General features: G+C 50.4%; 1 protein-coding gene across 2 annotated transcripts; it reads left to right on the top strand.

Annotated features, from left to right (window-relative positions):
• Window positions 1–40: 40 nt before the first annotated feature.
• HID1 (HID1 domain containing) lies at window positions 41–27972 on the top strand. Of its 2 annotated transcripts, none has more exons than XM_068655342.1 (19): window positions 41–270; window positions 6020–6169; window positions 7840–8010; window positions 10684–10797; window positions 13433–13539; window positions 14037–14153; window positions 14822–15044; window positions 15439–15495; window positions 15592–15732; window positions 16151–16241; window positions 16875–17026; window positions 18279–18357; window positions 18990–19154; window positions 20332–20559; window positions 21035–21141; window positions 24292–24372; window positions 24773–24864; window positions 25238–25396; window positions 25848–27972. In XM_068655342.1, exons 1-19 carry the CDS (start codon window positions 205–207, stop codon window positions 25909–25911), a joined length of 2364 nt encoding a protein of 787 aa, XP_068511443.1. In that variant the 5' UTR covers window positions 41–204; the 3' UTR covers window positions 25912–27972. The 2 variants fall into 2 exon arrangements, with proteins under 2 accessions (XP_068511443.1, XP_068511441.1); XM_068655340.1 differs by having other exon boundaries at window positions 42–270; window positions 21035–21168.
• Window positions 27973–27995: the final 23 nt, after the last annotated feature.

The following is a 27995-nucleotide window of genomic DNA, read 5'->3' as shown; positions in this document are numbered from 1 at the left end:
GAGGAGGAAGGTGGCTGCGTGGAGGCGGGATGCAGGCCGGCGGAGGAGGAGGAGGAGGAGGAGGAGGAGAAGGAGGAGCCGGCACCGGGCTTGACAGGAGGAGGGAAGCGGGGATGGAGGCAGCGGCGGCCCCAGCCGGGGAGGAGGGAGCAGAGCCGTGAGGGACGGCCCGGCCCTGCCCTGCCCTGCCCTGCCCGCCACACCATGGGCAGCGCCGACTCCAAGCTCAACTTCAGGAAGGCCGTGATCCAGCTCACCACCAAGACCCAGGTGAGGGCCGCCATGTCGCGGGGTGGCTACGGGGAGGGGAGGGGAGGGAGGGGGCCGCCATGTCGGGAGCCGCCCCGAGCCCTCCCGGCCGTGACAGCCCCGGTGCTGAGGGCAGGGGTGGCACTGAGGGTGTCACTGGGGGTGGCCGCTATTTCTCCTCAGGGGCTCCCCATCTGCAGGGCTGCGTGCCCTGAGGACAGCGGGCAGCAGCTTGGGCCCACCACCGGTGGGCTGCAGGGGTGATGCAGGGAGCAGATGGGGTGAGCAGCCCCCATCCCTCGCCTCGCCTCTCCCCGGGGTGCCGGCTGGGGCGGCAGCAGGCTCACGGCACCCATGGCTGCCCACAGCGGGAAGGGTGACGTGTGGCTGGGCGCTGCTGGCGACCTCCGACGTGTTGCGCCTCGCAGTGCCTCCCCTGTGGGGTTTATTTATTTCCCCACCCCTTCAAAATACCAATGGAGAATCAATATCAGTGGGGAATCTCGCCCTGTGCCTGGGTAATGCCTAAGGGAAGGGGATGTTGGCCAACCGTGCTGCTAGGACAGCTGTTTTTGCAGGAGAAGCAGCTTCCACCTGTGAGCTGTGAAATAACGCTTTATTTCTGAAGGCTTTGAAGGAATCGAACGAAAGGCAGCCAGGGCTGTGCGTGGAGTGGGGCTGCCTGCAGGTGGGACAGATGTTGTGTGTGTCCTGGAGCTGCTTTCAGCCTTGTCTGACGTTGGGATCCAGCAGCAGCACGCTGGCAGGGAAGCAGGAGGCTGCCTTTGTGTCCAAGGGGCAGAGAGGTCTTGTTTTATGGGGAAATAAAACAAGGGTTCCCCTGAGCTGCAACAGAATTGCTGTTCTGAGCTGCCTTTGGTGACAAGGTAATAATGGCAGCTGGGAAAACTTGAGAGGAGATGGAAGAAATGGATGTGAGAATGAGGAGTGAAGTCAGAAGAACAGGGTATGAGTACAGAGGGGTGAAGGGTAAGGGGAGGGAATGTGTGAAAACTCGTGAGGCGAGGACTAGGACTGGGAAACGAATCACAGAAAGTAAGGCTATGAGAGGCTAAGAAATTAATTGTGTTCGTACTCTAAAGCAGTGCTGGTTCTATCTGCATTGCTCAGGAATGGTTTTCAGGAACGTGTCCTTAAAAACACCGTCTGTTGTGGATGTTCCACAATATCCTCAGGCAGGAAGAGAAGTGGATGAATTAATGTTCAAAGGGATGCTTCCAAAGTCTCTTTTGGATGCCAAAATAGTTCAGAGTGCCTTCAGCGTTGGGCTGTCCTCCCTTCGCTGGGGAACACGCTTCTGAAGTGAGACTGGGGGGAAAAAAAATCAAGGCCAGCTTCTCAGTGCCTGTGTTAGCTCAAGGTATCCTCTCTGTCTGCTGCTCACAAAGAAAATCCTGTATGAGGCAATCCTTCATGTTGCCAGCCAAGAGGAGAGCGCTCCCCTCCCCCAGTTTATTGACGTGTGCAAGGAAAGGAGGCTTGCTGGGGCCCTGAATAGAAGGAAGGAGAAAAGGCTTCGTTCTCGACCGGATTCATTTCACAGCTTTGTGGTCTAGGTGAGACTGCCTGCCATGTGGAAAAAGGGTGGGGAATTGGCGCTCCCATATTTACACACCGCAGAAGGGCACTGGTGTTTGCTTGTGCAGGATGCATGACTGGGCTCTCCTGGAGCCTTCCGAGCTTGCACCAGCAGCAACCTCCGTGTCAGCTCCCGGTGCACAGGTCTGGGTTCAAAACCAAGTTGCAGTAACGTATGGAATCGAATCCTCACTTCAAAGCCATTAGCTTAAAATACACTTTGCTTTTTCAGCAGCATGTCTCCTTCCTTGCAGCCTTCTCCTCTTACATTAGGTAGCTGGACGAATAGATTTTCATTAAATCACTGGTAACGTGAAACCATGAGCTTCATAATGCACTGTGCAGTGTTTCCCAAGGCTTTGATGGAAGGAAGTGGTCCAGCAGAGAGCACTCACTGGCGAAAGTTCAGAGTTTGCACCGAAGGTAGTTTTATCTTAAAAATAAGTTGCTATAATCTTCGGGGTTTCATGAAGTAAGAGTGTTCCCATGTGAACGTTAAAAATAGAAAAAACCTGCAAGTAGCATAATACTTCAGTGCTTGTAGCACATGTGGAGCCCAGAACTTGAAAGTCAAATGAAGGATGGATGAAAATGAAACTGACTTCACTGATTTTTAACTCCCAAAGTGCCCGTGACAGTGCTGTCTGCTTCACGGGGGAAAAGAAGCATGGGCTGTGAGTATAACAGCTCGTTGGTGGCAGGGCACAGAACTGAAGCCAGGAGCCCCAGCTGCTGTTGGGAAATGTGCTTTCTTTTCTCAGTTCGTTGGAGATTAAATGGTTTCTGCAAGCAACCGACTGGAAGATAAGAAATTTTGATCTTGTGAACTCGCTTGTTAGGTTTAAATGCCAGCTGTGCCTCTGCTTTTAAAGGGGCAAGAAGGATCAAACACAAGGGACAAACTCCCCTCCTGCCTTTCTGACTGATGTGCAAATGCACTATTACAACGGGCTGTTAATGTGAGCCTGATCAAAATACATCAGGCGGTTAGACACTGAGTAGCCTATTTCTGGAAGTATTCAAATATCCAAGAGACTGGGAAATATCCAAGTCTCCCAGGCTGATCAAAAGCAAAGTTGTCATCTTAAAACCAAAGTCGTAGGTAAGGCTCCACATAGCTGACTCTTCTCCTAGACTTTCACCGCCAGACTGCCACAAATCCCATTTTCCAGTTCCCTTTGCAGCGCCCTGTGGGAGCAGAGACCTGGCAACAGACTCTTTTGGGGTTTCTCCGTGGTTCTGCGCTGCTGACCGTAAAGATCCTCTTAAAAAAAAAAAAAAAATCACTTCTGTTAAGGTAGCTGTGTGGAGCTGCTGCTCTTGGCAGCAAGGATGGAGCCTTGCTACTGATTAACGTGTTGAATAAATCTGTCCTCTGACTTTCCTTTTACGCAGCAGCTCGCAAACGTGGTTAGAGGTGCTTGAATGGTCTGAAGCTAATAACCAGCTGGCCCTGCAGGGCTGCGTGATCTCCTCCAGCTCCATCAGGTGCTGCATGAACGGCTCCGTGGTCACTGCACTCAATAATTTTGCCTCCTTTGGGGGGAAAGGAGCACGCTGCTGTTACTTATTAGCTGAATTTGTACGGTACTGGCTGGAAAACCTTGCCAGTGGGGCCTGGTTGGGAGGAGGATGCAAATACCCTGCCAGAGGGATTATAGGAAAAGCGAGAAGGGGTTGAATGAGAAAGTGAAGGTGATAGCGGCCTCGGGCTGGGGGGGAGGCCATGCTTCGGGACCTTTTCCTGTTTGCAGGACGAGGTCAGCTCCACGCTGCTTTCATGTTTCCTGCCATGTATCCTGTTTGCCCGGGACTGCTCGGTCAGGTCCGTGTTTCTCTGCTCAGGAGCTGGCGAGGTGCTTGTAGCCCACGTGGCTACCTTGTCTGATTCCTGCAGCGTGCGTGGACGGCGTTTTAAAGAACCTGAAACCCAAAGCTGATAACCCTTGGGAAATAAAGTCTGGGGGTGTCCAGCGGGGCTAATTCTGGCTGCTGGTCTGGAGGAGGTGAAGTGCCCCAGCTCGTGGTATTGCTGCTGGGGATTCAGCTCCTCGTGGAGCTCTCCTTGCTGAAGCACCGTGTGTGCAGACAGGGCTAGCTGCGGCGCTGGGATTTGTCACTGCAGCATGTGCAGTGCCAGCACGTGTAGCTAAATCTTGACATTTGCAATGAAAATATCCACGGCTGGTGAACGGGACTGTTCTGGGTCTGTACCTCCCTTTTCCGCATGCTGGGTGTAAGCTGCTGGGTGAGCTCAGCGCGAGGAAATGGCTATTCACATCCCCAGAGATGCCATGTGCGGAGTACAATCAGCTTCAAAACATCCACGTTTACACGAACGTTACGTGGCTGAATTAGCTCCGTGATGCCAGGCTGTTAATTGAAACGGGGGGGCTGCAGGGATGAGCCTGACTCAGTGCCGCGTCCCCGGCCCGGGATCGCACGCGGGATCCCATCTGGTGGCTGGGAAGCCGACTTGCTGCGGCTAGTGAAAGGGAAAAGAGAGGGTGTTTGGGCATCGTCTGCTTGCCAAGATGGCAGGCACGGCTTTCACGTGGCCGCAGCATCCAATGCTGCAGCTCGGGGACCTGCTGTGCTCCTCCACCTCTGGCTCATTGCAGTCGGAGGCCGAATCCATCGGAGCAGCCGCATTCAACCTCCAAGGAGGCCACAAGCAACAGGGAGGTGAAGGGATCTGCAGGTACTGGATGGAAATGCTTCCTCCCTCCCCTCCAGATGCGAGGGGAGCCATTCTTTATGCATGAGCTCCAATTAGCAGCAATTGCTGCCGGCTGTTGGCAGGGGGAGTGGCTGTGGCAGGCGGCCAGGAGTGGCAATTAGCCGTGGGGTTGTGGTTTGGAAGGGGGGGAAGGAGGTGTGGGGTGTTTCCTGCATTACCTCGGTGGGTTTTCCAAATGCTCGGCTCCTTTTTGAGGAGCGCGATTAGAGGTCTGCTTTGCAAACAGCTTTGCTCCCGTTGAGGTGTTTCGTGGCCAGGTGGCGGGATGGCACAGCTCCCTCGTGCTCTTTGGAAACCGGATTCCCCCGAAAGCCAGGCTGAAAGCACCCGGCTGTTCCTACAGATCCCCTCGGAGCGGCTGTCAGCTCGGATCCTTTGGAAAAATCACTTTTCCCTTGAAAAAGGCTTCGGTGGGGATTTGCCGTGGTGGCCAGGTGATAAAACGAAGAGGATTTCAGCACCAGAGCAGCGTTGAAGCAGGTGCATGCCCACCTGTGGTTTCGTCTGGTTTTGTCTGGGGCCGGAGGGCGGCTTGGGCTGATTCCTCGCGTGCCTGGAAGGATGGGGACACCGACACGGCGCCCCAGGGCACCACAGCTGGAGGAGGAGAGCTTCGGGACAGCGACCTGCTGTACCCGTCTGCCTGCTCCTCCTCTGCTTTCCAGCCTCAGGCGGTGGTGACACGTCACCTGCGAGTTCAGGCTGGGAGCTCAGGCCCTGGGGCTTCTTCCCGTCCTGCAGCAGGGAGAAATGCAGCTTCTGTCTCTGAGCTGTGAGCTTTCCCCCTCCACCAAGTCGGCTGCTGCTTGCTTTGGAGCCCCCACACGACGCGGGCAGGACCTGCCTCTCGTCCCAAACAAGGGCAGGGCGGGTGGCTGCAGGCTACTGGGACTCGAGGGTGGGCTTGAGGAGGGTGCTTGTGCTCACACTGCAAAACGGGGAAGCTGGTGCTGGTGAGAGAGGCGATCCTCTGTACCTGCAGAGCCTTGGGGTGAGGGTGTTCCCAGAGGAACAGGTGTACAACCAATTGCTTTGCTTTTTTGGGGCCTGGGCCTCCTCCCTCCTCTCTTCCTTGCACGCTCAGGGCTTTTTGAAAGCGAGGCAGCAAGTGGCTGCACGGAGCCTGGTTGCCCATAAATATTTGATTCAGAAAGATCAATCCCGTTGCGTCCATAAATGCTTTGAGGTGGGTCTGTCGGTTCCGTGGGTCTGTGCCCTAACGGGAGACATCCCTGCTCGTTTCCCAGAGGCTTTGGTTCCAGTAGAAGCAAAGCTGGTGCGTGCTCGGGGTGTCCCCAGCATGCTCCGAAGGTGACAGGGCACATGGCAGCAGCCTGGCCTGTGCACGTGAGTAAAGAGCTTGTCACATGTGCCCCAGGTTGTCGTGGGCTGGTGGTTCTGCCTCTGTTAACCCTCTCTGTCTCTCCGCAGCCCGTGGAGGCGACGGATGACGCCTTCTGGGACCAGTTCTGGGCAGACACAGCCACGTCGGTGCAGGATGTCTTCGCCCTGGTGCCAGCTGCGGAGATCCGAGCGGTGCGAGAGGAATCCCCTTCGAACCTGGCGACCCTGTGTTACAAGGTGAGGCTGCCACTGCCTTCTCCCTGGTGCTGTGCTGGCAGGGGGTGTCCCTGCGTGGCTCCCCGTGGCTCCTGAGGGAGGACAGGTTCCGTTTTATTTCCTTGCACCCCGTGCTGTGCTTGCTTGCCCCTGTCTCCCTGATGACAACCCTCAGCACTTCCTCGCTTGGTTTCCCACAGACCACAGCCGGTGTTTGCTCTGTGTGGAGCCTTTCCCCTCTTGTCCTCATCCCACGTCTCACTTTTGCCTGCACCTAGGGCACGCCACACCAAGGCTGCGTACATTTGGTGAGGCTGAGCCACCTGACTGCTGTCTGCATCTAATCGCTCCTCCCCTTGCATCAGGTCAGCTTCAAGCTCATCGAGCCCAGAAGGGTGAGCAGTTTGTCACTGTAAAACTCCCCGGATGACGTCAGGGGGAGATTTTGAGCCTCTTCTTCCTTCTGCCATGACATCAGAACGTCCCTGGCACTGCTTCTGGTGTTGCCACGTCCTTGCGTGGAGCACGAGGGACGTTGACTTGTTTCCTACCCTGCCAGGTCTGGCAAATTGTCAAGCTGGCTGCCAACAGCCGGGACTGCTGAGGGAACAGCCTTATGCTGCCTGGGAAAGTGCAGGTGTTAACGATGCTCTTGATTTGAGTCATGCAAAGAGCAGCCTTGAATTTGGCTTGTTGGAAATGTTCTGAGTGGCATTTTCCCATTTTAAAGTGGTTGTTACCGTCCTGGTTTTTCTTCCCTGCTCTGCAAAACGTGAATGCGACCTCCTGAATCATACTGAAGGTACCTGACTGGGTATCTCGCCTCAGACATACCTGGAGTGGATGCTTGAAGAAGAAGACAAAAATGAGGGAGAATACAGTGATCCTTCCCTAGTGCTGTCTCCTAGCTTCTGGCAAACAGCAGACTGGGAATTGGTCAGGACAGCTACCCCCAGCCCTTCCCACCTAACTCTGTGTGTCCTCTTCCCCCAATTAAACGAGATTAAAATATGGGTTCTTCTTGCTGGTAGCAGACGTGCTGGGAGACCTGCTCACTGCAGGAACCCCTGGTGTTGGGAACCTTGGCTCGGAGGAGTTTGCAGGTTCCTGCATGCTTCTGTGAGGCTGAAGGCCACAACCGGTGCCAGGCGCGGTGTGACACTGGCTGAGCACGACAGCATGGCTGAAATGTCACTTGCAGCCGTGGCTGCACTCTGCATATGTCCCCGCAGCACAGAGTATAAATGGGACTGGAAAAATATTCACACCCACTCACGGAGCTGTGCGTGGATGGGCTGAGACTGCACAAGCAGCATTTAAATGCCCATTAAGGCAGCGATGTGAGCTAGCAGTGACCCAGACAGCCTGCTGTGGAAAGAAGTGGGGACACCTCACCCGTGAGTTAGAAAGCTGCACGGGGAATCCTTTGGTACATGTTGCTGCTTTCGTTCCCCTCCCTTTCCCTTGGGGTTAAGAGGCAAGACAGAAGCAACTGAAGAAGCTGCTTAAGACCATTGAGCCCATTTCTGCAGGCAGTTTCAGGCAGCAGTGCAGATGGAGCACTGAACTCAGGGAAGACGGGCTCCAGGCACTGCCTGTAACTATGTGAGGGTGTCACCAGCAGGACAGGGCTCTGCAGCTCCTGCTCACATCCAGGCTAATGCTTCCTGCCTTGTTTTTATTTCCCTCAGGCCGTGGAGAAGCTGGTGCAGGGAGCAGAGAGCGGCTGCCACACGGAGAAGGAGAGACAAATCGTCTTGAACTGTTGCCGGCTCCTCACCCGCATCCTGCCTTACATCTTTGAGGACCCAGACTGGAGAGGTTTCTTCTGGTCAACTGTCCCCGGGGCTGGCAGAGGAGGGGTCTGTCTCTTGGCACTTATTTTTCTTTCTGGAGGGTGAAGGGAGGGTGCAGCGAGGAGGGGCAGCTGCAGAGCAGTCACTTCGGTTTGGTCAGGAACCAGGTGGCACCTTCTGAGTAGCTCCCTTTCTTTGATTCTTGGTGCTCTTCCTCTCACCCTCAACTGCTCTACTCAGCATGGGTTGCTCTGTCTTCTGAATATTTCACTGGGGAGTGTATCTGGAGAGAGAGAGAGATGGTATGCGAGAGAGAGCTCCTCCAGCATGAGGTATGAATTGAAATGAACGTGAGAGCAGCGCTAAAAGCTGTATGACTTTATTAAAACTGAGCTGAGCTTACTGCATTAACTACAATTTATTTAAGAATAGAGTCGAGCTGAAATAGCTTTCACTGATTGTAGTGATTCTGCTGATTTCACAGTGTCACATTTAAAGCAAATAGTGCTAGAGAAGCTCTCAGCATCGTGGTTCAATATCCTGCTTGTAACAGTTTTAACCAGCTGCTGGGTGAAGCCCACAAGTGAGCAAGAGCGATTAAAGAATCAGGTACTGTTTGTGGCCCTGTCAGTGACAGCGATAACCTAGGGCAGTCTCTGAACTTCCCTACAGTTCTCTGTCTGGAGACAGGGCACAATTTTCTTCCTCTGCACAGAAAAGCACCAAAAATGCTCTGGGATCTTTTGCAAATAGTGTTGAAAACACAGCGGAGTTAGGCCAGGAATACTCTTTACCTGCTCTCTGCCTCAGCAGCTGCTGTTTTGTGCACAGAGAGCGCTCTCCGTGCACTTCTGAATCTGCAGGTCAGCGTGACTGTGCCGAGGAGCGCACCTTCCCCTGAATATTGTGTGTGCTGCCGTGTTTTGGGGGAGGGCTGGAAGGGATTGGCAGTGCTTGGTACAGCACGAACCTAACCTTGCGCTCTCTCCACCTGCCACCTCTAATCTGTTTCACCTGAGGCCACTTCAAGGGGAAAAGGAAGCCTCTGCTGGCAGCTCTGCTATGTGCACGGTGTGACTGGGGGGTGGCTGTCCACCCTTTCATCCCTGCGGGGGCTGAGAGTGCTGGAGAGGCTCAGCAGTGGAGCTGCTGAACCCTGCCCCTTCGGGGAAGGAACGTGCGAGGAGCTGGGTGCTGTGATCCAGCTGCTGTTACAACTGTTCTTCCACCTTGTCCAGCAGCTGGAGGAGGGTTTCTCAGCCTCGGAGCGGTGGCATCACCCCAAGGGGCTGAGAAATAAAGCCCTCAGACCCCGGGGAAGGTGGGGGTCACGTCTAATCTAGGAGCGACTCTTTTGCTGTCTGAAGGCTGATTTCTCCCTTGGAACTGGAGAGGAGGACGATGTGCCTGGACCATTATCTCTGTGATTATCCTTTGCCTGCCTCATGATGGGTGGCAGAGCTCCTGGAGCACGGGCTCCTCCCTCCTGTAAAGGTCAAGGGAACGTGGGTGGGAGGATGCAGTCCCTGAAGCAGAGGTTTTGGGACTAGGCAGGGGCTGGTAGGGTTATGTCCTTGTGTTTAGGAAGAGGATGGGGGACGTTTTTTGAAAACCAAATCTTTCAAGAGATCTGCGGAGGAGCAGGTGTGTTCCCTACAGATCTGTTAGCTCGTTGCACGTCTCCCGTTTGGGATGTGGTGCCCAGAGCCTGCGGGGACTTTCTCTGGCAGCCGAAGCTATATTTAGCAAAGCCCATTCTTGAAAAAGAAGTCCCCATGGACCCTAATGCTTTTCCTTTCATCATCCTTCCTGAACAGAAGCATCTTTCCTGCCTGACAGCTTCGTCCCTCCTCTCTTGGCCTCTCCTCACATCCGGGAGCTGTTTGACGGTGGCAGTCGCTGCGACAGACGTCAGAGCCACACAGGCTCTTATCCCCGGTGGCTGCCTGCTGGGATTTAGGAGCCACGTGTCACACGCAGGCTGGCAGAAGCCTGCCTGAGACAGATTAGCTCCTGCCACTCCTGCTCCCTGCCTTGCCCCCCAGCACCAGTGCGTGGTGGGGAAGCCTCCCCCCCAGGATGCTCTCTGACAGGCAGGATCTGGCATGGTTTCCCAGGGCAACAGCTGCAGAGGAGTAGCCAGGCACGACTCGAGTGATTGCTTTGAATGCTGGAGACTGCAAAATCCCCTCTGCTGTCATGCCTGCCCTGCCGCGGCAGGCTGAGGCCGCCCCTTGCTGAGCACGCTACACGCAGCCTCTCCCTCTTCTGTCACCTCCAGTTCCTGGCAGCCCAGGCAGGAGTTTTAGAGGTTTTACACCTGTTGTCACTGGTGCCTGGCTTCTTCCTCGTGCTGTCTCTGTGAATCACCTTCCTGGTTTCCTTTGTGGCTGTAAAATCTTCTCTTCTGTAGATGGATCATTTCCTTCTGCCCTCAGTAAGCCAAGCATCTCCACGTGGCAGCGTCCAGTGCTACTCTTCTGCTTTCCCAACATCTCTGGGCCTGCTCAGTTTGGTCTCATTCAAGACCTTGTTCCTATCTAGTCATCGATTCCCAGGGCAGATTTTTTTGCCTCTCCTGGGTGGGTTTTGTGTGCTTCTCCCTAGTGTCCCTTTGTAACTTTGGTTCCCTGCGCGTTTACGGGGAGCATGCCTTCTCTTGCTGTGTTACAGTAGTGTTACTGTGTGCTCTTTGCTAACCCCGTGCTGACAATACCCTTCCACAATTCTCACTTTCAGGGAGATGACGATGATGAGAATGCCCGGCCGCTGGCTGAATCGTTGCTCCTTGCTGTTGCAGATCTGCTCTTCTGTCCTGACTTCACTGTGCAAAGCCACCGGAGGAGCACGGTGGTGAGTTGAATCATGAAATTACCTCCACAGAGGAAGATTAATTGCGTGGTGGAGGGCATGTTGGCAGACCTCAGCAGCTTCCTTGCTGACTTGCAGGCAGGAAAACATGGAGTCCCTGAGCTTGAACACAGCGTGCGTTACAAAACATTGATCAGTGGTTTGGGTTCACTCCGTGGTGTTTGTGTCCTGAAAAATGGATGTTTTAGGACTGCTTTGTGAATCTCAGCTGAAGAGGCTGTTGCTTACCCCTGCACTACAGCTTGCCTGCCAGGAAGATGTGGTCGTGCAGGCAAACAGCTGCTCTTCTGTTGCTCCCAGCAGAGCAGAGACCTTTAGCACCTTGCTCCATTCACTGGCAATTTGGCACAGTCCAGGGCAGGAAGTTGCTGTTTGCCTGACTCCAGGTGCTGTGAATGGTCTGCTCTGGTCTCTGTTGTGGCTTTCCACCTTCTCACCATCTCTATCACGTAGCAAAGAAATCTGTTCTGATACTTCTGGTGATTGTCTTTATTTCAGAGGAGTTCCCTCTGAAACGATCAGGTTTCCTACCAGATGTGCTAAGGATGTATTCTTCTACTTTTCCCATCTTGCCAACCCAAAGCTTTCTGGTGTTTATTGTAGGTATAGTCTATAACCAAATGTGGGCAGTCCTCCTTTTTGGTATTGTGCTGAAGTAAACTTAAAAAAATAATAATGAAAACACACCATGATCAATTAGTGTGTATTTGATGACTGCAAAATTCCCCAACAGACCTGAATACTGTCTAGTTTGCTCAAAATTTCTGAGTGGTAGAAACTGTTTCTTTAATGAAGCTTCTTTAAAAAGTTAAATAAATCTCATTAGACAATGGGATCACGAATGCTTTATGTTACTTGTTGTTAGCTGCCTCTGCAGTCATTGCCTAGCTGTCTTCCCTCTCTGGATTTTGTTTGACCTGTGCTCTTGGGTCTGACTGCGGGTTAAGAGGAGAGAGGTGAGTACAACCTCCTCGTGCTCCTGGCAGAACAGCATGTGGCCCCAGAGGTACAGGTTGTGGCTGGTAGTTGCTGAAGGAGAACTGAATAAAGAGGAAGAGTGGTGGGAGGGAATTGACAAAGGAGACCTGGCAGAGACCCATGGTCTTTTTACAGTTTGCTTTCCTATTGAAGTCAGCTTTGGCGTTATGGCTGGAAACTGGGGATCCCTCTGTCATGCACAGTGCCTGCATCTGTGTGTTTATCACTTACCTGCAAAGGCTGAGTTCTCTGAAGGCACAAGTATCTGCTTTTTTAGACCTGGGCAACTACTGTAGTGATGGCTAGTAATGTGCTGTCTCCTAGTGTTCCTGCTTAGTCACACATGGTACAAACAGGTGTGTGGATGCAGTTGAATTTCTTCCCATGAAGCTTATGTGTGGCAGATGTTAAAGAAGGGAGATCTGAGACGCTCCAGTCTCAGAAAGAGTTGTTCTGAGTAGCTGGATGAGAAACCTGGCAGCAGGTGAGCTCTGTACTGTCTGCATGAAGTGAGTAGGAAGGCAGGAAGAAGCTGGACTGTGGAGGAAGCTGCAGTTGTCTCTGTGTCTGCAGTAACTGCTGCTGACATGCTGGTTTTGTGGGAGTCGTGGTTGAGGTGCTGAGTGCAGCTTGGTTGTCCTCAAGCCCTGCTGTCCTGAGATCAGTGCCATTACAGGAGGGAGGGAAGGAAGTTACACAGTGGGAACCCAGAGCAATTAAAGACATTCCTCTGATGTGCTTTCCCTGATTGCAGGGAGGTGAAAAAATAGAATTTGCTTAATTAAACCCAATAAAAGAGACAGCCAAAGCGTGCCAAGAGTGCTTGACGTGAGTATATTCATCTGGGCCCTTGCTCCCTGTTGTTTCGGGAGGGTCAGCATGTGGTGCTCAGTGCCTTCTTGTCTCAGCAAAGCTGCTTCAACCCTGACTCAGCCGACTGCGACAAAGGAGGAGGGCAGGCTGCTATGGTTCATCTCCTCGGGTTGCAAAGCAGGAGTTCGGGAATCATGCCAGGAGCTGTCAAGGGGGTGGGAGGGCTCTGACTGGGAGAGTCACCTTCTTGCTTTGCCCTCCGAAAAGCAAGTCACAGCAGTATGTGCTTTTAGTACAAATTAGGGGTAATTTGCTGCTTCTCTTGCCTTTGATGCACAGCCATTGCAGGTCACCGTTATGTGTGTAAAATCAGTACGATGGGCTCTGAGATAAGGTGGAGGTGTTGAGCAGGAATTAGACCCCCATGTGGTGCTCTCTGGAGAGAGAGAAAAGGAAAAAGCCTGACCTGGGCTGTGTTTCGTGAGGTGCAGAGGGAAGGAGAGGAGGTGGTGATGCATCCCATATGAGAACATGGCATATCCAGGATCCTTTGGTGACCCTTCCCAGTGGAGGTGGCGAGCACTGCGCCTTGGCATGCTGGAGGCAGGGCCTCGTTCTGCATGAGACCCAGTGCCTGCTGCAGATGAGAGGTTCTCTCTCAGGGATGCTGTCCAGGTGGGGCTGGTACGTGCAGCCTGAACATCTGGATGCCTCTCAGCTGGTTTCTTTGCTGCTGTTAAAGGTTGGAGCTGAACTGCCTTGGATTCCAGGAACACTGTCAACTCTTGCAAGAGCTTGTGCTCTGATCTCCTGTCTCTCTCCACAGGACACAGCAGAAGATATCCACTCCATTGACAGCTGTGAGTACATCTGGGAGGCAGGAGTGGGCTTTGCTCACTCTCCACAGCCTAACTACATCCATGACTTGAATAGGTAAGGGAGTCTGCAAGGGGAGAATGGATTGAAGCTGGGCTCAGGAGGGGAGTCTGAGGGCAATGGGCTCTGCTTGCCTCTTGGGATGGCTGTGACTTTCCCAGGGCCTTTGTCCCTTTCTGAGCTAAGATGTCTGTCAGCAAAGAAGAAATCCAGCTGTCTGTTTGAAGAGCTTTTTGTAATGGGATATGGGAGTTGGAGTGTCTACAACAGGAACTGGCAAAACACTGCTTTGAAATGGCTGAGGAGCTCTGTATCGTGTGTTTTTTGTTTTTTTTTTTTTCTTCCCCCAAAAAAAGTTCTGCTGAGCTTTGTGCCAGTGCTTTTGATTGAAATGTTGCTTATGAAATTAAATGGGCTCAGCTTTCTGTGGGAAGGGCTTTCTAGATGGGACTGAGCTTTTCTTACGTGTTGTTGTGGTAAGCGTTTGTGCCTTTTGTACCCAGTCCCTGCTCCTGAACGGCTCCAGGATTTGGCCTCTTCTTCCCTTCTTTCAGGACAGAGCTGCTTAAACTGCTGCTGACCTGTTTCTCAGAGGCCATGTATCTGCCTCCCTCTTCAGACAGCAGCAACACCAACCCCTGGGTGCAGTTCTTCTGCTCTACAGAGAACAGGTGAGGGTGCGAGACTGCGTGCGAGAGGGAGAAATGCCTGCAGGTTTTTCCCAGGGAGCATGTTGGTAATGGGGAGCGCTGTAGATCCCTGCCGCAGATCCTGTTCCCTGGTGTGGGTGGTGAGTGGCTGGTGGTGGCAGGTGACTGCTGCCCTCTAGTGACATCTCCTCTGGGATTTTGGGCTCCTCAGGTGACAGCTGTCCACTGGAGCAGGACGATTAAGTCTTTCTGGTGTCTGGACAGGATTCCTCTGAGAGGCCACACTCTGGAAGGTCTTTTTGACCTCCCCTTCCTTCTCAGCTGTAGTCCACGAGACCAGCTGGGAGGTGGAGTGTCAGCTCTTGTCTCTGGGCTGCTCAGTCATGGGCCACTGTCACAGAATTCAGTGGGTTAGAGAAGATGCTGGTGACTTCATCCCTGGAAGTCTTTAAAAGTCTTTAAAAGACGTTTAGATGTAGAGCTTAGGGATATGGTTTAGTGGGGATTGTAAGCGTTAGGTCAGAGGTTGGACTCGATGATCTTGAGGTCTCTTCCAACCTAGAAATTCTGTGATTCTGTGATTCTGTTTTGTCATGATCCCCAAATCTCGGGGAGAGGTGCTTGTCTCTCCCCAGGCAGCACCATTTGCTTCCTGCTTCTGCCTTCTGAGAATGTTTTCTCCTGCCCAGGCACGCGCTCCCCCTCTTCACCTCGCTCCTGAATGTCGTCTGTGCCTACGACCCGGTGGGTTATGGGATCCCTTACAACCACCTGCTTTTCTCTGACTACCGCGAGCCCCTAGTGGAGGAGGCCGCGCAGGTGCTGATTGTCACTTTGGACTATGACAGCTCCACCAGTTCAAGTCCCACTGTGGATGGCACAACCACTGGCACGGCCATGGATGATGTGGATGTGAGTGAGACTGGGATCTGTATTTGCTGGTCTCCTGAATGCCCTGTGGTCCTCTTATGCCAGCTTGCCCTGTAGGTAGGGCTGACCTGTAGGGCACAGCAACGTTCTTTTGCAGTCTGCTGTCTCTGGCCCAGTTCTTTTTCCTTTCCTGTAGGACACTAAGCAGCCGTAGATAACCAAACCACCAGGTTTTGGTCAGTGACTTGGATCAGGAGCATGTAAGTGAGAAGCTCCTGACTTTACCGATCCCCCTGTCTTGTAGTATTTAACACTGGATCATTCACAGAGGAAAGCTGAAATGAGAGAGATTAGCACCAAGAGCCAGTGGTTACACTTGACTTCCTGAGTAAATCCTGTTGCCAGTAAGCATTTCACTCATTGTCTTTGAACACAGCCTCCAGGACCAGACAATCTGTTCGTGAATTACCTCTCAAGGATACACCGAGAGGAGGTAACGTGCTCCTGTCCTGAGCTACTTCTTGCCTGTTTTCTTGTTGATCGTGCTAGCACTGAACCCACCACAGTCTCTTTCCTGGTCTGTCAGCAGGATTTCCAGTTCATCCTGAAAGGAGTGGCCCGCTTGTTATCAAACCCGCTGGTCCAGACCTACCTGCCAAACTCTGCCAAGAAGATCCAATTCCATCAGGAACTCCTCGTCCTATTCTGGAAACTCTGTGACTTCAACAAGGTGCGGATCTGCTTGTTGTTGGGCTTTGCCCCTCCTGTTTGTCTGCTGCCCAGAACCTGGTGTGGCTCAGGCTGGACAGAGCTCTGGTGAAGGGCTGTGAGCCGTGACTCTGTGCTGCTCCTGCCAGCAGCGCTGCTCCCAGCTGGGTGGGCTGGGACTGCTCTGGCCCCAGGGAGAGCCTGTGAGAGGGGCTTCACCTCCCAGAGGTCAGTGCTTGAGGCAAGTACAGGAGCAGGTATTAAAATAACTACAAATAATGCTGGGAATAAAGTGCCAATGCATATACCAGTCTTTCTGATATTCTTGAGAGACCAGTTAGCTTGAGGCTACCCAGGCTGAGTCTTGTGGATGGTGGAAAAAAAAAAAAACAAACAGAAAACCAAATATCTTTATGATTGTCTGAAATCTCTCCTTCCAGAAATTCCTCTTCTTTGTGCTGAAGAGCAGTGATGTTCTGGACATCCTTGTCCCGATCTTGTATTTTCTCAACGACGCCAGAGCAGACCAGTGTAAGTTGGTTATTTTCAGTACTTGGGATGGTCTGTGCTTAGCAGCTGAGTGTTTTTAAGATGCTTCTTCCTTACCACTGAGATGTAATAGCTGCTTGAGTGTATGTCCCTAGCCTTCTGCAGGCATGAAGTTCAGTTAGCTGGGTGTTGATATTTGTAATGGACTAGAAGGCCATGTTTTATACCACAGCACAGGGAAGGGAGATTCTTAGCATGTGATAACTCATTTTGAGTTATTATGCCAAAAGCTGTCCCCTTGATTCCATGAAGAGGGAGAAGTGGACAATCTGTTCTTGCCTTGGGTATAAATTGGGTATTACTCCATTGCTGAATAGTGGAAAGAAGTCAGATCTTTCCTACTAGGGTGATGGATTTACATAAAGAACATAAAGAGAAGCATAATTTATCTGAGACTTAGTGTTGTAGTGGCCCCCCTGGGGCTTGAGACAGACACTGGTACTCACAATGGAAGGAACTCTGTGTGGGATGTCCCTTATCGGTGTACTCTGGTCTCTGCAGTTTCTCTTTTAGTCCCATTGTGTTTCTCCTCTGTCTTTGCTGCCCTCCCGTTTTCAGCAGTCCTTTGGTCTCATTGTGATGTTCTGTGTTTTTTATTATTGTCTTCCTCTGCAGCACGAGTGGGCTTGATGCACATCGGGGTCTTTATCCTCCTGCTTCTCAGTGGGGAGCGTAACTTTGGGGTTCGACTGAACAAGCCGTATTCTGTACGAGTGCCTATGGACATCCCTGTCTTCACAGGGACTCATGCGGATCTGCTCATCATAGTCAGTATAGCTCCAGCAGTCCTTTTTCTGTCTCTCCTAACGCCTGGTTGATACCTCCTCAAATTACTGAAGGAGGAAGCAGAACAAGTTACTGATCTTTCTTAGACTGTCAGTCCACTGAATAGCTAAAAATCTGTGGGATGTATCCAAGAACTGGTGGGATCTTTTCCCTCTGTAACCTGAGGCGATGTGTCTGGCAGGGGGCATGCATCGTGCAGATGATCCTAAAGAAGAAGAATCTGGGGTGGAGCTGGACTAGTGTCTAAAGGACTCAGGGCCTGGCAAAATGGGGTGGGTGGATGATTTCTAACAGGCTTAGAGGCAGGAGATCTGACTGTGTTGCTGGCTCTGTCCCAAGTAACCAGAGTTGTTTGTCGGAAGGGCAACAACGATTACGAAGCTCAACCCCACAGGTTTAGGTTGCTGCAAGATTCCATTCATCCCTCAGCCTGTAGTGATGAGGGCCATGATAACCTATGAACAGCTGTATGTTTTGCAGTGCCAGCCTTTTGTAGTACTCTCGTGGCATGTTAGTGCTCATTTGTCAGGGAAGAATTTCTCAGCAACATCTGATGAAACCTCCAAAAGGAGATTCCAGTTAGAGGGAGTACAAAGAAGTCTGCTCACCAAAACTGTTCTCGATGCTGTGTGTTTTGTTGCTATATTTCAATACTTTTATTACAGATTACCTACATAATTTCGTTATGCTGCATGCCCTACAAGCATGCCTGCTGGAGGTGGGAAGGCCAAGACTGAAAACGTCTGAACTGGTTGTGGGGCATTTGAAAATGTCCACGTCTGAGGGTGTAGTTAAGAAATGTAGGACAAACATTTGAGTTGGAAGTTTGTGCTAAAATCAAATGTGAGATCATTAGCTCCTTGGCATTTCAAGCAGCTGTCATTAGGGTTCGGAGACAAAACTCTGTTGGAGGTGAAGACAGTTCTTACTTCCTGGTTGCTTATTTTTGTCTCGGGCTGGCTGTGCATTTTGGAGCAGCTCACGGTCAGTTTCTGTTTGCAGAGCCATAATCACATCCCCAAAGGATTCCTTGCAAATGAAAGCTTGCGCTCCTGGAGCACAGGTCTGCAGTGAGAGCAGCCTTCCCCACCTGTGTAATTGTGGAGTATGCAGGGCCCTGCCTAGGAAGGAATGGTGTCAGGTAGCGATTAGTGTGGGGGTGGCACTGGTTTTGGTTGAGAGGGTGCTTTCAGTAAGGTGCTACCTTGCTCAAGAACCCTTTCCTTGCCGTAGGTCTTTCACAAGATCATAACCAGCGGGCATCAGCGTCTGCAGCCTCTCTTTGACTGCCTGCTCACCATCGTTGTGAACGGTAAGCCCTGCTGTGTGAAACACCCACCCGCAGAGGGGGCAGCTGCTCTCGCTGCCTCTCCCTGCGTTCCTACCTGTGCCTGTTAACATCTACCGGTGTCGGCTGCTGCTGGAAATTGACCCTTTCTATTCTGTGCTAGAGATGCTTGCTGCAGAGCTGACCTGTCTGCAGGTTTATGGCCTGGGCTTAGTCAGATAAGACAGAGAGAGTGACAGCAGGGTTCCTGGATCCCCTCTGGGATGGAGAAGGGCATTTGCCAGACCACCTGGTGAGGGTGGCAGCAGTGCTGGTCCTCTCCAGCAGGGAGTGCCACCTCCCCACGGTGGCGCTGTCCCTTGGGCTTAGCAGGTTTCCAGGTGGCTCCAGTTGTGCACGCTTTTCAGGAGATACGGTGTTAATGTAAAACCACACGAGATGCTCTGAAAGCAGAAACACCTGCTTTTGTAAGGCCATGTCTATATTTAGCTTCTCTTCTTTTTAGAAAGATTTCTGCAGAGCCCTGTTGGGCTCAACTATTCCATGAGGCTTTCCCAGAAGTGCAGGGTGAGGAGATGGTGGAAGTGACGTTATTAGTGGTGTATTTATGTGGCTCCTTTGCTCTATCTCCAGTTTTCATTGTTTGTGTTTCATAGTGTCTCCGTACCTGAAGTCTCTCTCCATGGTGGCTGCTAACAAGTTATTGCATCTGCTGGAGGCTTTCTCCACCACCTGGTTCTTGTTCTCTGCTGTCCAGAACCACCACCTCGTTTTCTTCTTGCTGGAAGTCTTCAACAACATAATTCAGTACCAATTTGATGGTAAGAAACCGCCTGCTGTATTTAGTGGGTTTGTGCTAGTTTAGAGAAAGTCCAAATTCACGTGATGGGAGGGAAGAAGTGTAGAAGCCATCTACATGGAGGCTCGTCTAGCGTGGAGAAGTTGGGTTAGCAGCAGTCAGTGTTGGGTACTGATCCAGATGGGCTGGATTAGAGCACAATGAAGGGCTGCTATTTATCAGCATAACCTCAGCCCACTGCAGACCAGAAGTTGAGACGGATAAAGGAGAAGAAGGGAAAGGGAGTGGTTAAGGCTTAAGTTGTAGCTGGCTGAATGCTGCTGTAAAACTGCCCATGTTGCTCAGCAAAGTAAGTGATGGAACAAAACAATTTCCATCTCCTTTAGTGTTTAAAAGTGCCTTTCAGTTCTGCTCTGACAGAGCAGTTGAGCTGATGACCAAAAAGCCCCATTCAGACAAAGTTCTAGCACTTGCTATCTCTCCAGGAAATCCCTTACTGTTTCCCTCCTAAAAGCATGACAATTGCTTACCTCTAGGAAATGAGAGTGAGGTCCCTTAGCCTGCTGGGAGCTCTTAATTCTTCTTGCTCAAAAATTAATGTTTTGCTTTAAAACCACAAGTCAGGAGTGGTCATTCTGCTTACCTAATGGAAAACTAGCAAGTGGTGGATGACAGATCCTACAGCAGCCTTTGTGGGTGTGATTTATATTTTATGTTAGATGACAGTTTCGTTCTGTTTCCTGCTACCTTAGAGATGATGGGAATTCTGGTCTTTTGGCTTTCCTACTGTAAGCCTGTTTCTCCTCAAGTGGAATGCCCCTGGCTCGCTTTGTGTGCTTTTTGTTGAAGATGGAGAAATGTTGAATCTTGACTAACAAACTTCTCTTCCAAAACAGGTGGTAATATATGGCTTAAAGCGTCCTATTATTTCTCACTTGTTTCAATGTCACTCTCTAAGCCAATTCTTGTCAACCTTCCCTCCTGGGAAGGATTTCACTGATTTTCCTTACTGCATTGTGATGGATAAAAGAGTACAGAACTCTGCTCTTTTTTCCTTCCTTGTGTCATTGCTTGTAACAGGTGGGGGCATGGTTCTCTGAGCTTGCAGGGACTCCCCAATCATACTTCAAGTTTCCAGCGAGCTAGACTGCATTGGCAGAGTCTTCCTTCTCTACTCATTTTGTTGCTGTGATTCCCAGGGAACTCAAATTTGGTCTACGCCGTTATCCGCAAGCGGAACGTGTTTCACCAGCTGGCCAACTTACCCACGGACTCACAGTCCATCCAGAAAGGTTTGCAGCGCAAGAAGAAAACTCCTGAGCCCATTTCTCGCACCAACTCCCAGGATGGAGCCTCCATGGAGGGGTCGCGTCCTGCTGCCCCTGCTGAACCGGGGACACTGAAGACGAGTTTGGTGGCTACTCCAGGTCAGCTTTAGTTTATCTTTGTAACAGGAGAGTGGTTTGTTTTCACTGTGAGGTACAGCGTGGACTCACCCTTTCACTGGGCGTGGGAGAGATTAAGAGTTTACGTCTGTGAATGACTTACTGCCTTGCAGTCTCAGCTTTAGATCAGTTTGCCCAAGCTGTGAGCAGGTCAAAGTAAAGTGAAGTCTCAGACCTAGTGTCTACATGACCTTTTGTCTCAATCTTGACTTCTTGACTCAGTTTAACTACATCCATGTGAGCTCTGTGTCTGTGTTGCAAGAAGGAGTATTTTCCAGAGACAAATGAACTCCTTTAAGGTGATGAGATCAAAGCTAGATCTCGCTGCTCCTGTTGAAAGGAGAGCGTTTCAGATGTCAGCAGATGCTTAGTGTCTGTGCCTGGTAAGGCAGAGAAGAACACCCTGTTTTTAAGCTTCTAATTCACTGCTTCTGAGCTTTTTGTGTTTTGAACACAGGAATTGACAAGCTCACAGAGAAGTCGCAGGTATCAGAAGATGGGACCATGCGTTCACTGGAACCTGAGTCTTCACAACCTCCACCAGAGGGTAACCTGCCCTCAGCTGTGAGTGATGGGGAGCCCTGGAGTGGGGTAAGGACAGGCATTGGTGTGTAGGGAAGATCTAGAGCTTGTTGTGAAACAAACTAAAATGTGGGACTTCAGATAAAGAGGTCTAGTTGGCCCTCTGAAGAAAGACATCAGATTAGAAGCAATATGCATAGTGTTATTACATGAGCTGTGCTGCAAAGCACCATTATTCACGAGTACTGTTGCATCACCTTGATTGTTCCGTGTTTGTGCTAGTGCCACATGAGCTAGGACGCTAGAGGAGCTTTCTCTAACTTGAAGCTGCTGATGGAGCAGTAAGTGTGTAAATGCAAAGGGACGCATCCCTGATTCAGAGGCTTTCAGCTCAGGTTCTGACTGCTGCTCCTCTTCTGTCTCTGTCCTTTCTGGAATGCAGAGCTCTGCCAGCATCCTCTGGCTTGCTGCTGTTGTGAAAAGTGTGTTCCCGTGAGGGCTTGGTTGGGACGCTGCCTTCAGAGTGGCAGTTGTTCAGCCACGCAGATGAGACAGAGGCTTTGCGGTTTGTGAGTCAGGGCTGCGCTGCTCTTTTAGGCTCTGCTGGTGGTGTCAGCCTTCTGGCATCTACTGACTTTCCCCATCAAGAGCTATAAAATGGCTGCTTTCCAATTTCACCGGAGCAGGAGTCTTCTGTTGCTCACCATTAACTCCTCAGATAGTGACCCTTCCAGTCTGCTTTCAAAACCCTCCCGGCTGTCTTGTAGGAAGCATCTTAGGAAGGCTGCCCTGCGCATTCTGTGCTTCTTCAGCAAGGCCACGTTTTTGCACCTAGTGCTGCCTTGTGTTCTGCGTAAGCATTTACTGTCCCCTGAGCCATTTGCTTGCAGTGAGAACGCTGCATCCATCCACACAAGGGTGTGTGGCTGCCCCAGGGTGAAAGGCATTACTCTTTCCCAGTTTTTCCTCTCTTAATTTTCTGTGGAATGGCTTAATTCTTGACCAGCTCTCACCAGGTGTAAAGCCAACTGTGCAGGAGGTAACGAGTTGAGGTGAGGTGATGTATTTTATCGTGGGCTTCTATGGCTCGTGGAGGTGTTACAAGAATCTTTAGGTCTGTTTTTCTCTTGACGTGCTTTTGGCTGTGACAGTGCTGCAGAATCGAGGTACAAGTAGGGGATATTTGAAAGGACATCTCAATCTAGCAGAGCAGGCTGGAGACTCCTCTGTTTTACCCTTCCACTCTGAACCTCTCTGTTGCTTCTGCTCGTGTGTGTGTGTGCACGTGGGGTGTTTAGTCTTGGACAGACATTGCCCATTAGCCAGCTCTACCTGGCTGCAGCAGTGCTGCTTGCATGGCTGAACATTTGGCATGGGGCCAGAAGGCAGACAGGAGGTGAAGGGCAGTAAAGCACCGGGTGTGGGATTTGCTATGGGGATAATTATCACTGCAACTGCATTGTGCTTCAGGTCGCACGCACCAGTCTCCAGGGGTTGTGGTGTTTCAGGCTGTCTGAACATTGTCTTCTTTCTGGGCTCCATCCTGATTCCGACCTGCTGAGTTAAGATAAACTAAGAGACAAGGGATAAATGTTAGGATCCCCCACCCTTACGACTGATTTATGTTCTTTCATTTATCTGTTGCAATGTTCTTCCCTTATCAGCCATAAACATTTCAAAAGTGTCTCGTGAAACGTTTAACACCCCTCACGTTTCAGTGTAATTCCATCTCACATCTCCTAAATATGTGAGCTGGCTGCCAGCCCTCGGATGACAGCTGAAAGGGGGCAAGGGCTGTGGGAGACAGAGGAGGGAAGAGGAAGAGAGGGTAAGGTCATCTGAACGAGATCAAAGGGGTTTTGTTTGTTATGAATTCTATTTTTAGACACTTGATGGGGACAAGGCAATGAAGCTGAAATGTAAGGCTGTAACTGCCAGCATTGCAAAACAATATTGCTGCTTAGGCTTGGAGTAAACTGGAACAAACAGTGATCCTGAATAGCGTAGGATCAGTCTTACTTACCCTTCGTGGCCTTCCCTGGTGCCAGGCGTAGTCACAGTCAGCAAGAAGTCTTTAAGCACACAATTAATTATGTTGTCATTCAGCGAGATCTTTGCTGAGAACTTTTAGAATGGTTTTCTTCCTCTGGCAGCCTGTGAAGCGGAATCATGGGTCACTAGATCTGTGTCCAGCAGCTGGTTTGAGCTGTTCCCCCGTCACAGAAGGGCTGGTAAGGCACAGTTAGCTTCCAGTGGATTGCAGCAGAGCTCTGCCCCAAACCTGCTGCTTCTGGCTGCGAAGGTGACGTGTGAACGAGTCTGTGCAGTGACGTCCCTTTGACGTTAAATGCAGAGGTGCAAAATGGCAGTGGAAGGAAGTACTGTTCCTTTTTGTTTCACAGAGAAGTCAGTTTAGACTGCAGTAATGAATGGTCAGGGTGCGTTGCAGAAGGAAAAAGCCTCCCCACGTTGGTATTGATAGTGATCTTAAAGGGTTTTCCTTCCATCCCACCCATGAATACTGGGAGGTTTCGTTGGCTGACCTTAAAAGTCAGGGTGTTAGTGATGTCTGCAGAGTGACGGAGAGGAAAAGAAGAATAAAAGATTTCTGGGTCTTGATCTTCTGACCAGAGCTTTTCGGAAGTCACTAATGACAGCGTTCCTGTTTGGGGCATGAGGGTATTGTTCCTTAAGAGGGGCTGGTTAGGAGTTCCAAGAGCTCACCCCTGGAAAAATGTTCTTTGAGATGTATCAGGATTGGCACTGAAAATCCCAGAGGTACTCATTGTATTATATTAGGTCTGAAAAGCTTTGGCCTTTATCTGCTTAATCTCTGTACTGGAAGAAAGAACCATGCCTGAGCTGCCTTTCACCTGTACCATTTAATTCACCCACTGTGGATTGTTCCAGCAGAGTGTCAGGAATGGTGACTGGATCTGTAACCTTGCCATGGTCCTGCACCTTAACCCCATCAAATATTGCCACTTGCTGGGTTGAAGCAAATGGTTTTGGTGAATGAAGGGCTGCTGGGTTTGAGCTGTTCCAGGGACAGGCTGAACTGTCATGCCCAGATCTGGAAAAGCTGGGGAGAAATTAGCAGACAGAGAATTGTATTTCTTGCTCTAACGTGTGATTTTTATTTTTAATATAATTATTTGAAGCAAAATAAAACAAGTTTTAATTTATTTATAGGAAGTGTCGCATCCCCGACGGGACCGAAGGCGTCTCTCTAGTGCATCCTCCAGTGGACAGTGGACCCCAACTCCTGACTGGGTAAGGGAATCTGGACAGGGGAAATAAACGAGGAAAAGAGTTGTGGCAGAAATGCTTTTTCCTGATGCTCTCCCTCCCCTTTTCCCTTTCCCAAGACTTCCCCAGAAGAGAGGATTTCCTCAGGGAACGAGTTTTGACTTACGATCAAAGCTCCAGAAGTTTATTAGCAGCTGAGAAGAAATATTTTGTTTTACTTGTTTCAAACCAATGCCCTACTATTTTCATTGAGTGGCTCAGAGTTTTACTGCTCCGGGATCGATTGTATTGTTGTCGTGCACTCAGCTCAGCCATCACCCTTGGGATTTTTGTAAACATCATTTGTTGTAGTGATAGTGGAGATAACTGTAGAAAAACTGCTAATACGGTGCATTGACTTCCCTGTGGGCTTTCTTACTCACAGGTGATGTCTTGGAAGTCAAAGCTTCCCCTGCAGACAATCATGCGGCTCCTACAGGTGCTGGTCCCTCAGGTGGAGAAGATCTGCATTGACAAGTAGGTGCTTTGTTTTGAGAGAGAAACTGACAAAGACAAAAAGGGCTGTGCAGGGTGTAAAGAGCTCTGTGAGGTTTGGAGGGCCTGTAGGGGAAATCATGCCAGCAAATCTGATTTACTCATATCTATTTTCTTGTAAAGTATAATTGAAAGCCTTACAGCCTCAGCAGAGGAGATGTTATCTGGCTTGTCAGGCTTCTTGTTCGTCTGATCCATTCCCAATTTTTTTTTTTTTTCAGTAGAGTGTTTGTCCTTGATAGCACACACAGGGAAAGGGTGACTATGGCTGCTTTACAGTGATACTTCATGTTGCAGCAGTTCTGGAGATGTCTGTGGGATGTGGCACTTACGTTCCTGTTCTGTCTCTTTGTAGGGGTCTCACAGATGAATCGGAGATCCTCAAGTTCTTGCAGCATGGCACGCTGGTGGGGCTGCTGCCTGTCCCTCACCCCATCCTCATTCGCAAGTATCAGGCTAACTCGGGCACTGCCATGTGGTTCCGCACCTATATGTGGGGTGTTATTTATTTGAGGTAAACCATCTAGATGCAACTTGATCTTTTCCAAACATTTTGTTGGTCTGTAAAGAGAGTAGATGCACTTGGCCAGCTTGGAATTTCCTCTCATTTAAGGGATACAAAGATACTTTTGCCTTGGAAAAGACAAGGGTGAATCAGCTGGTCTGAAACTTGGAGTGGGAGATGTGAAGGGAGTTGGTCTGGGAGTACTGCTTGTTAGGGATCTTGTAGCTTTTCTATTCCCTGCTGCTGCTTAGAAGGGATGGTACAGAGATTTCATGCAAAGCTCTGGCTTTGTGGGATGTTGTAGATGCTGTCAGCCCTTTAAGGGCCGTTGTCTCACAACCATTGTTGTCCTTTTTTGCAAGCTGCAGGCATTATGTTTAGCCAGCTCCTGTAATCCTGGTTATGAGATTTGAATTCCATGTACACAAAGAATAAAGTCCATCTTGTCTTTCTCTCCCAGGAATGTGGATCCCCCAATCTGGTATGACACGGATGTGAAGCTGTTTGAAATTCAGCGGGTCTAAGAGAGCACTTACCTCTACGAAGAGAAATACACTGGATCTCGAAGGACTTTGCTGTGTGCTGCTTCGTCACAGCTATTCCTACATTTCACATCCAGCTGAGAGACCAAAAGGACAATCACTCCATTTACCTCCCTGTCATTTAAAGCTTTAATTGGGACCTGCTTGGACATCCCTCCCCCCAGCTCACTTCTCTCCCCCTCACCCTTCACTATGAACCTTGAGTGAAAGATGTCTAAGGGATTGTCCGTTGTTGTGGTTGCACTAGAAATCAGACTGTTCTTAGCTCTTCTATTACTCTTTTGCTCCTGGATTTGGTTTGGAAACCAATCTGACCTTGTCCTTGCCCTGGTCAGGGTCAGCATTTAGTTGAAAAAGACGAGCTGTAAATTGGGTGCAAGGGAGAGGCTGCTATTCCTGCAGGAGACAGGGTTTGGAAACGGCAGTTACTTTCATGTGGCTCCGTAATGTTTCCGGGGCATCCCTTCTGGCTGCAGGTGTCTCCCTGGTGTCTCAGTTGTGTATCGGTAGGGAAATCTTTCCCGTCCAAATGAAAGGGAGAATTTACTGAAGGAAAAATTTGTGTCTCAGTTTTGAATCTCTCTACTCCTTTCCTGGAAAGCCACTTAGGAAATTTTGTAGCAGCTGGTGCTTTGGTGCGGCGAGAAAAGTTTTTCTTGGGCTTCCAGGCCCAGCAGCCTGTCCTTCACGGTCAGGTGTTGCAACAGAGTGTGTGCATCACTTTGGAAAGCCCTGTTTGGTCCTTGTATACACACAGGAAGGAATGGACTGGCTCAGTGAGAACAAGGAGAAGAGACTGGTAGCCTCCTTTAGACTTCTCCAGAAACAACAGTGTCATGTAGGTTTAAAAGGAACCACATCCTTCCATCTCTGCCTGGCGAATTGGTGCAATGCAGGGAGTGGAAGGGCCTTTTGCACATCGCTGTCTAAGGCAGGGAATTGAGGGAGGCGCTCAGGGAAGTTGTGGCAGGAAGTTGGAAGCTGTAGGAGGAGAAACATCTCCATGTCACTAGGGAGTGGAGAGCACGAAGGCAAAGTCTGATTCTTCAGGGCATTTTGATAGTGACCGAGTTGTCAGATCGTGAATGTATTGGGTCCTGAGTTCTGCAAAGTCTGGGAAGCCAGAGTTAGAATTAGTGGGAGGCTGACTGCTGTTGGCTTGGTTCAGCAGCACGTAGTTGTGCACTGGGAGGTGGAGACATCCTGGGCTTTGAGTCAGATTTTAAACTCTGCTGGGACGGGCTGCTGTCTATGACCTGTGTGGTCTTTAGGCAAAGAAACGTGAGGGGTCCTGTCACGAACTGACAACTTGCTCTCTCCAAAACCTAGCCATTGGTGCTGTGGTCTTCAGCTTCTTAGGAGGATCACTGGCTGTGAGCTGTCTGCCTTTGCTCAGAACCGGTGAGATCATTCCTTGGAAACTGGTCTCACACCTTGAAATAAGGGGGGAGGTAAGGCACTTGTAACCCTTCCCTAAGGTTAGCGTACTGCTGGCTTGTAGTCAGGTGGCTTCCTCCCCTTTTGGCCCTGAAAGTAGACTGAAGTCCTAGGCCAGCTGACAGCTGAAATAAAGCCTGAATGTTTTTTTTCTGAAGGATAAGAAATATGGGAAATAGAGGTTAATTTCCCCACCCCATCTCTGCCCCATCTCCAGTCCACTTCGCCATTTAGCACTACACCCATCCCGACCCCATCTCTGTTCAGATACCAGCAGGGTGAGGTCTCTGTTTTACTTGGAATCTCTCATATATACGAATGTGATTTGGTGGGGCCAGCCTCTGACTGTATGGCACTTGCACCTCACAGCCAGAACGGGACGTTGTTTCCCATGCGCTTGCCTCTTCCCTCCTGTGGATCTGCTGGTTCTCATGATCTCTTCCATCCTCTTTTCTGCTTTGTTTCTTTGTGAGTCCCTCTGGAAACACTTTTTTGTTGTTTTTCTTGGTGTTTGGAGTCTAATCTTTGTTCTGTGGAAATCAACTTGCACTGTAAACTATTTGCTTATTTACAGAGAGAAAGATAAAGATTATCTGAAACATGCAATTGGTTGTTTATTTTTTCCCACA

This window comes from Anas acuta, chromosome 18 (assembly GCF_963932015.1).
Source record: "Anas acuta chromosome 18, bAnaAcu1.1, whole genome shotgun sequence".
Lineage (NCBI taxonomy): Eukaryota > Metazoa > Chordata > Aves > Anseriformes > Anatidae > Anas > Anas acuta.
This window is presented reverse-complemented; position numbering and strand designations above follow the sequence as displayed.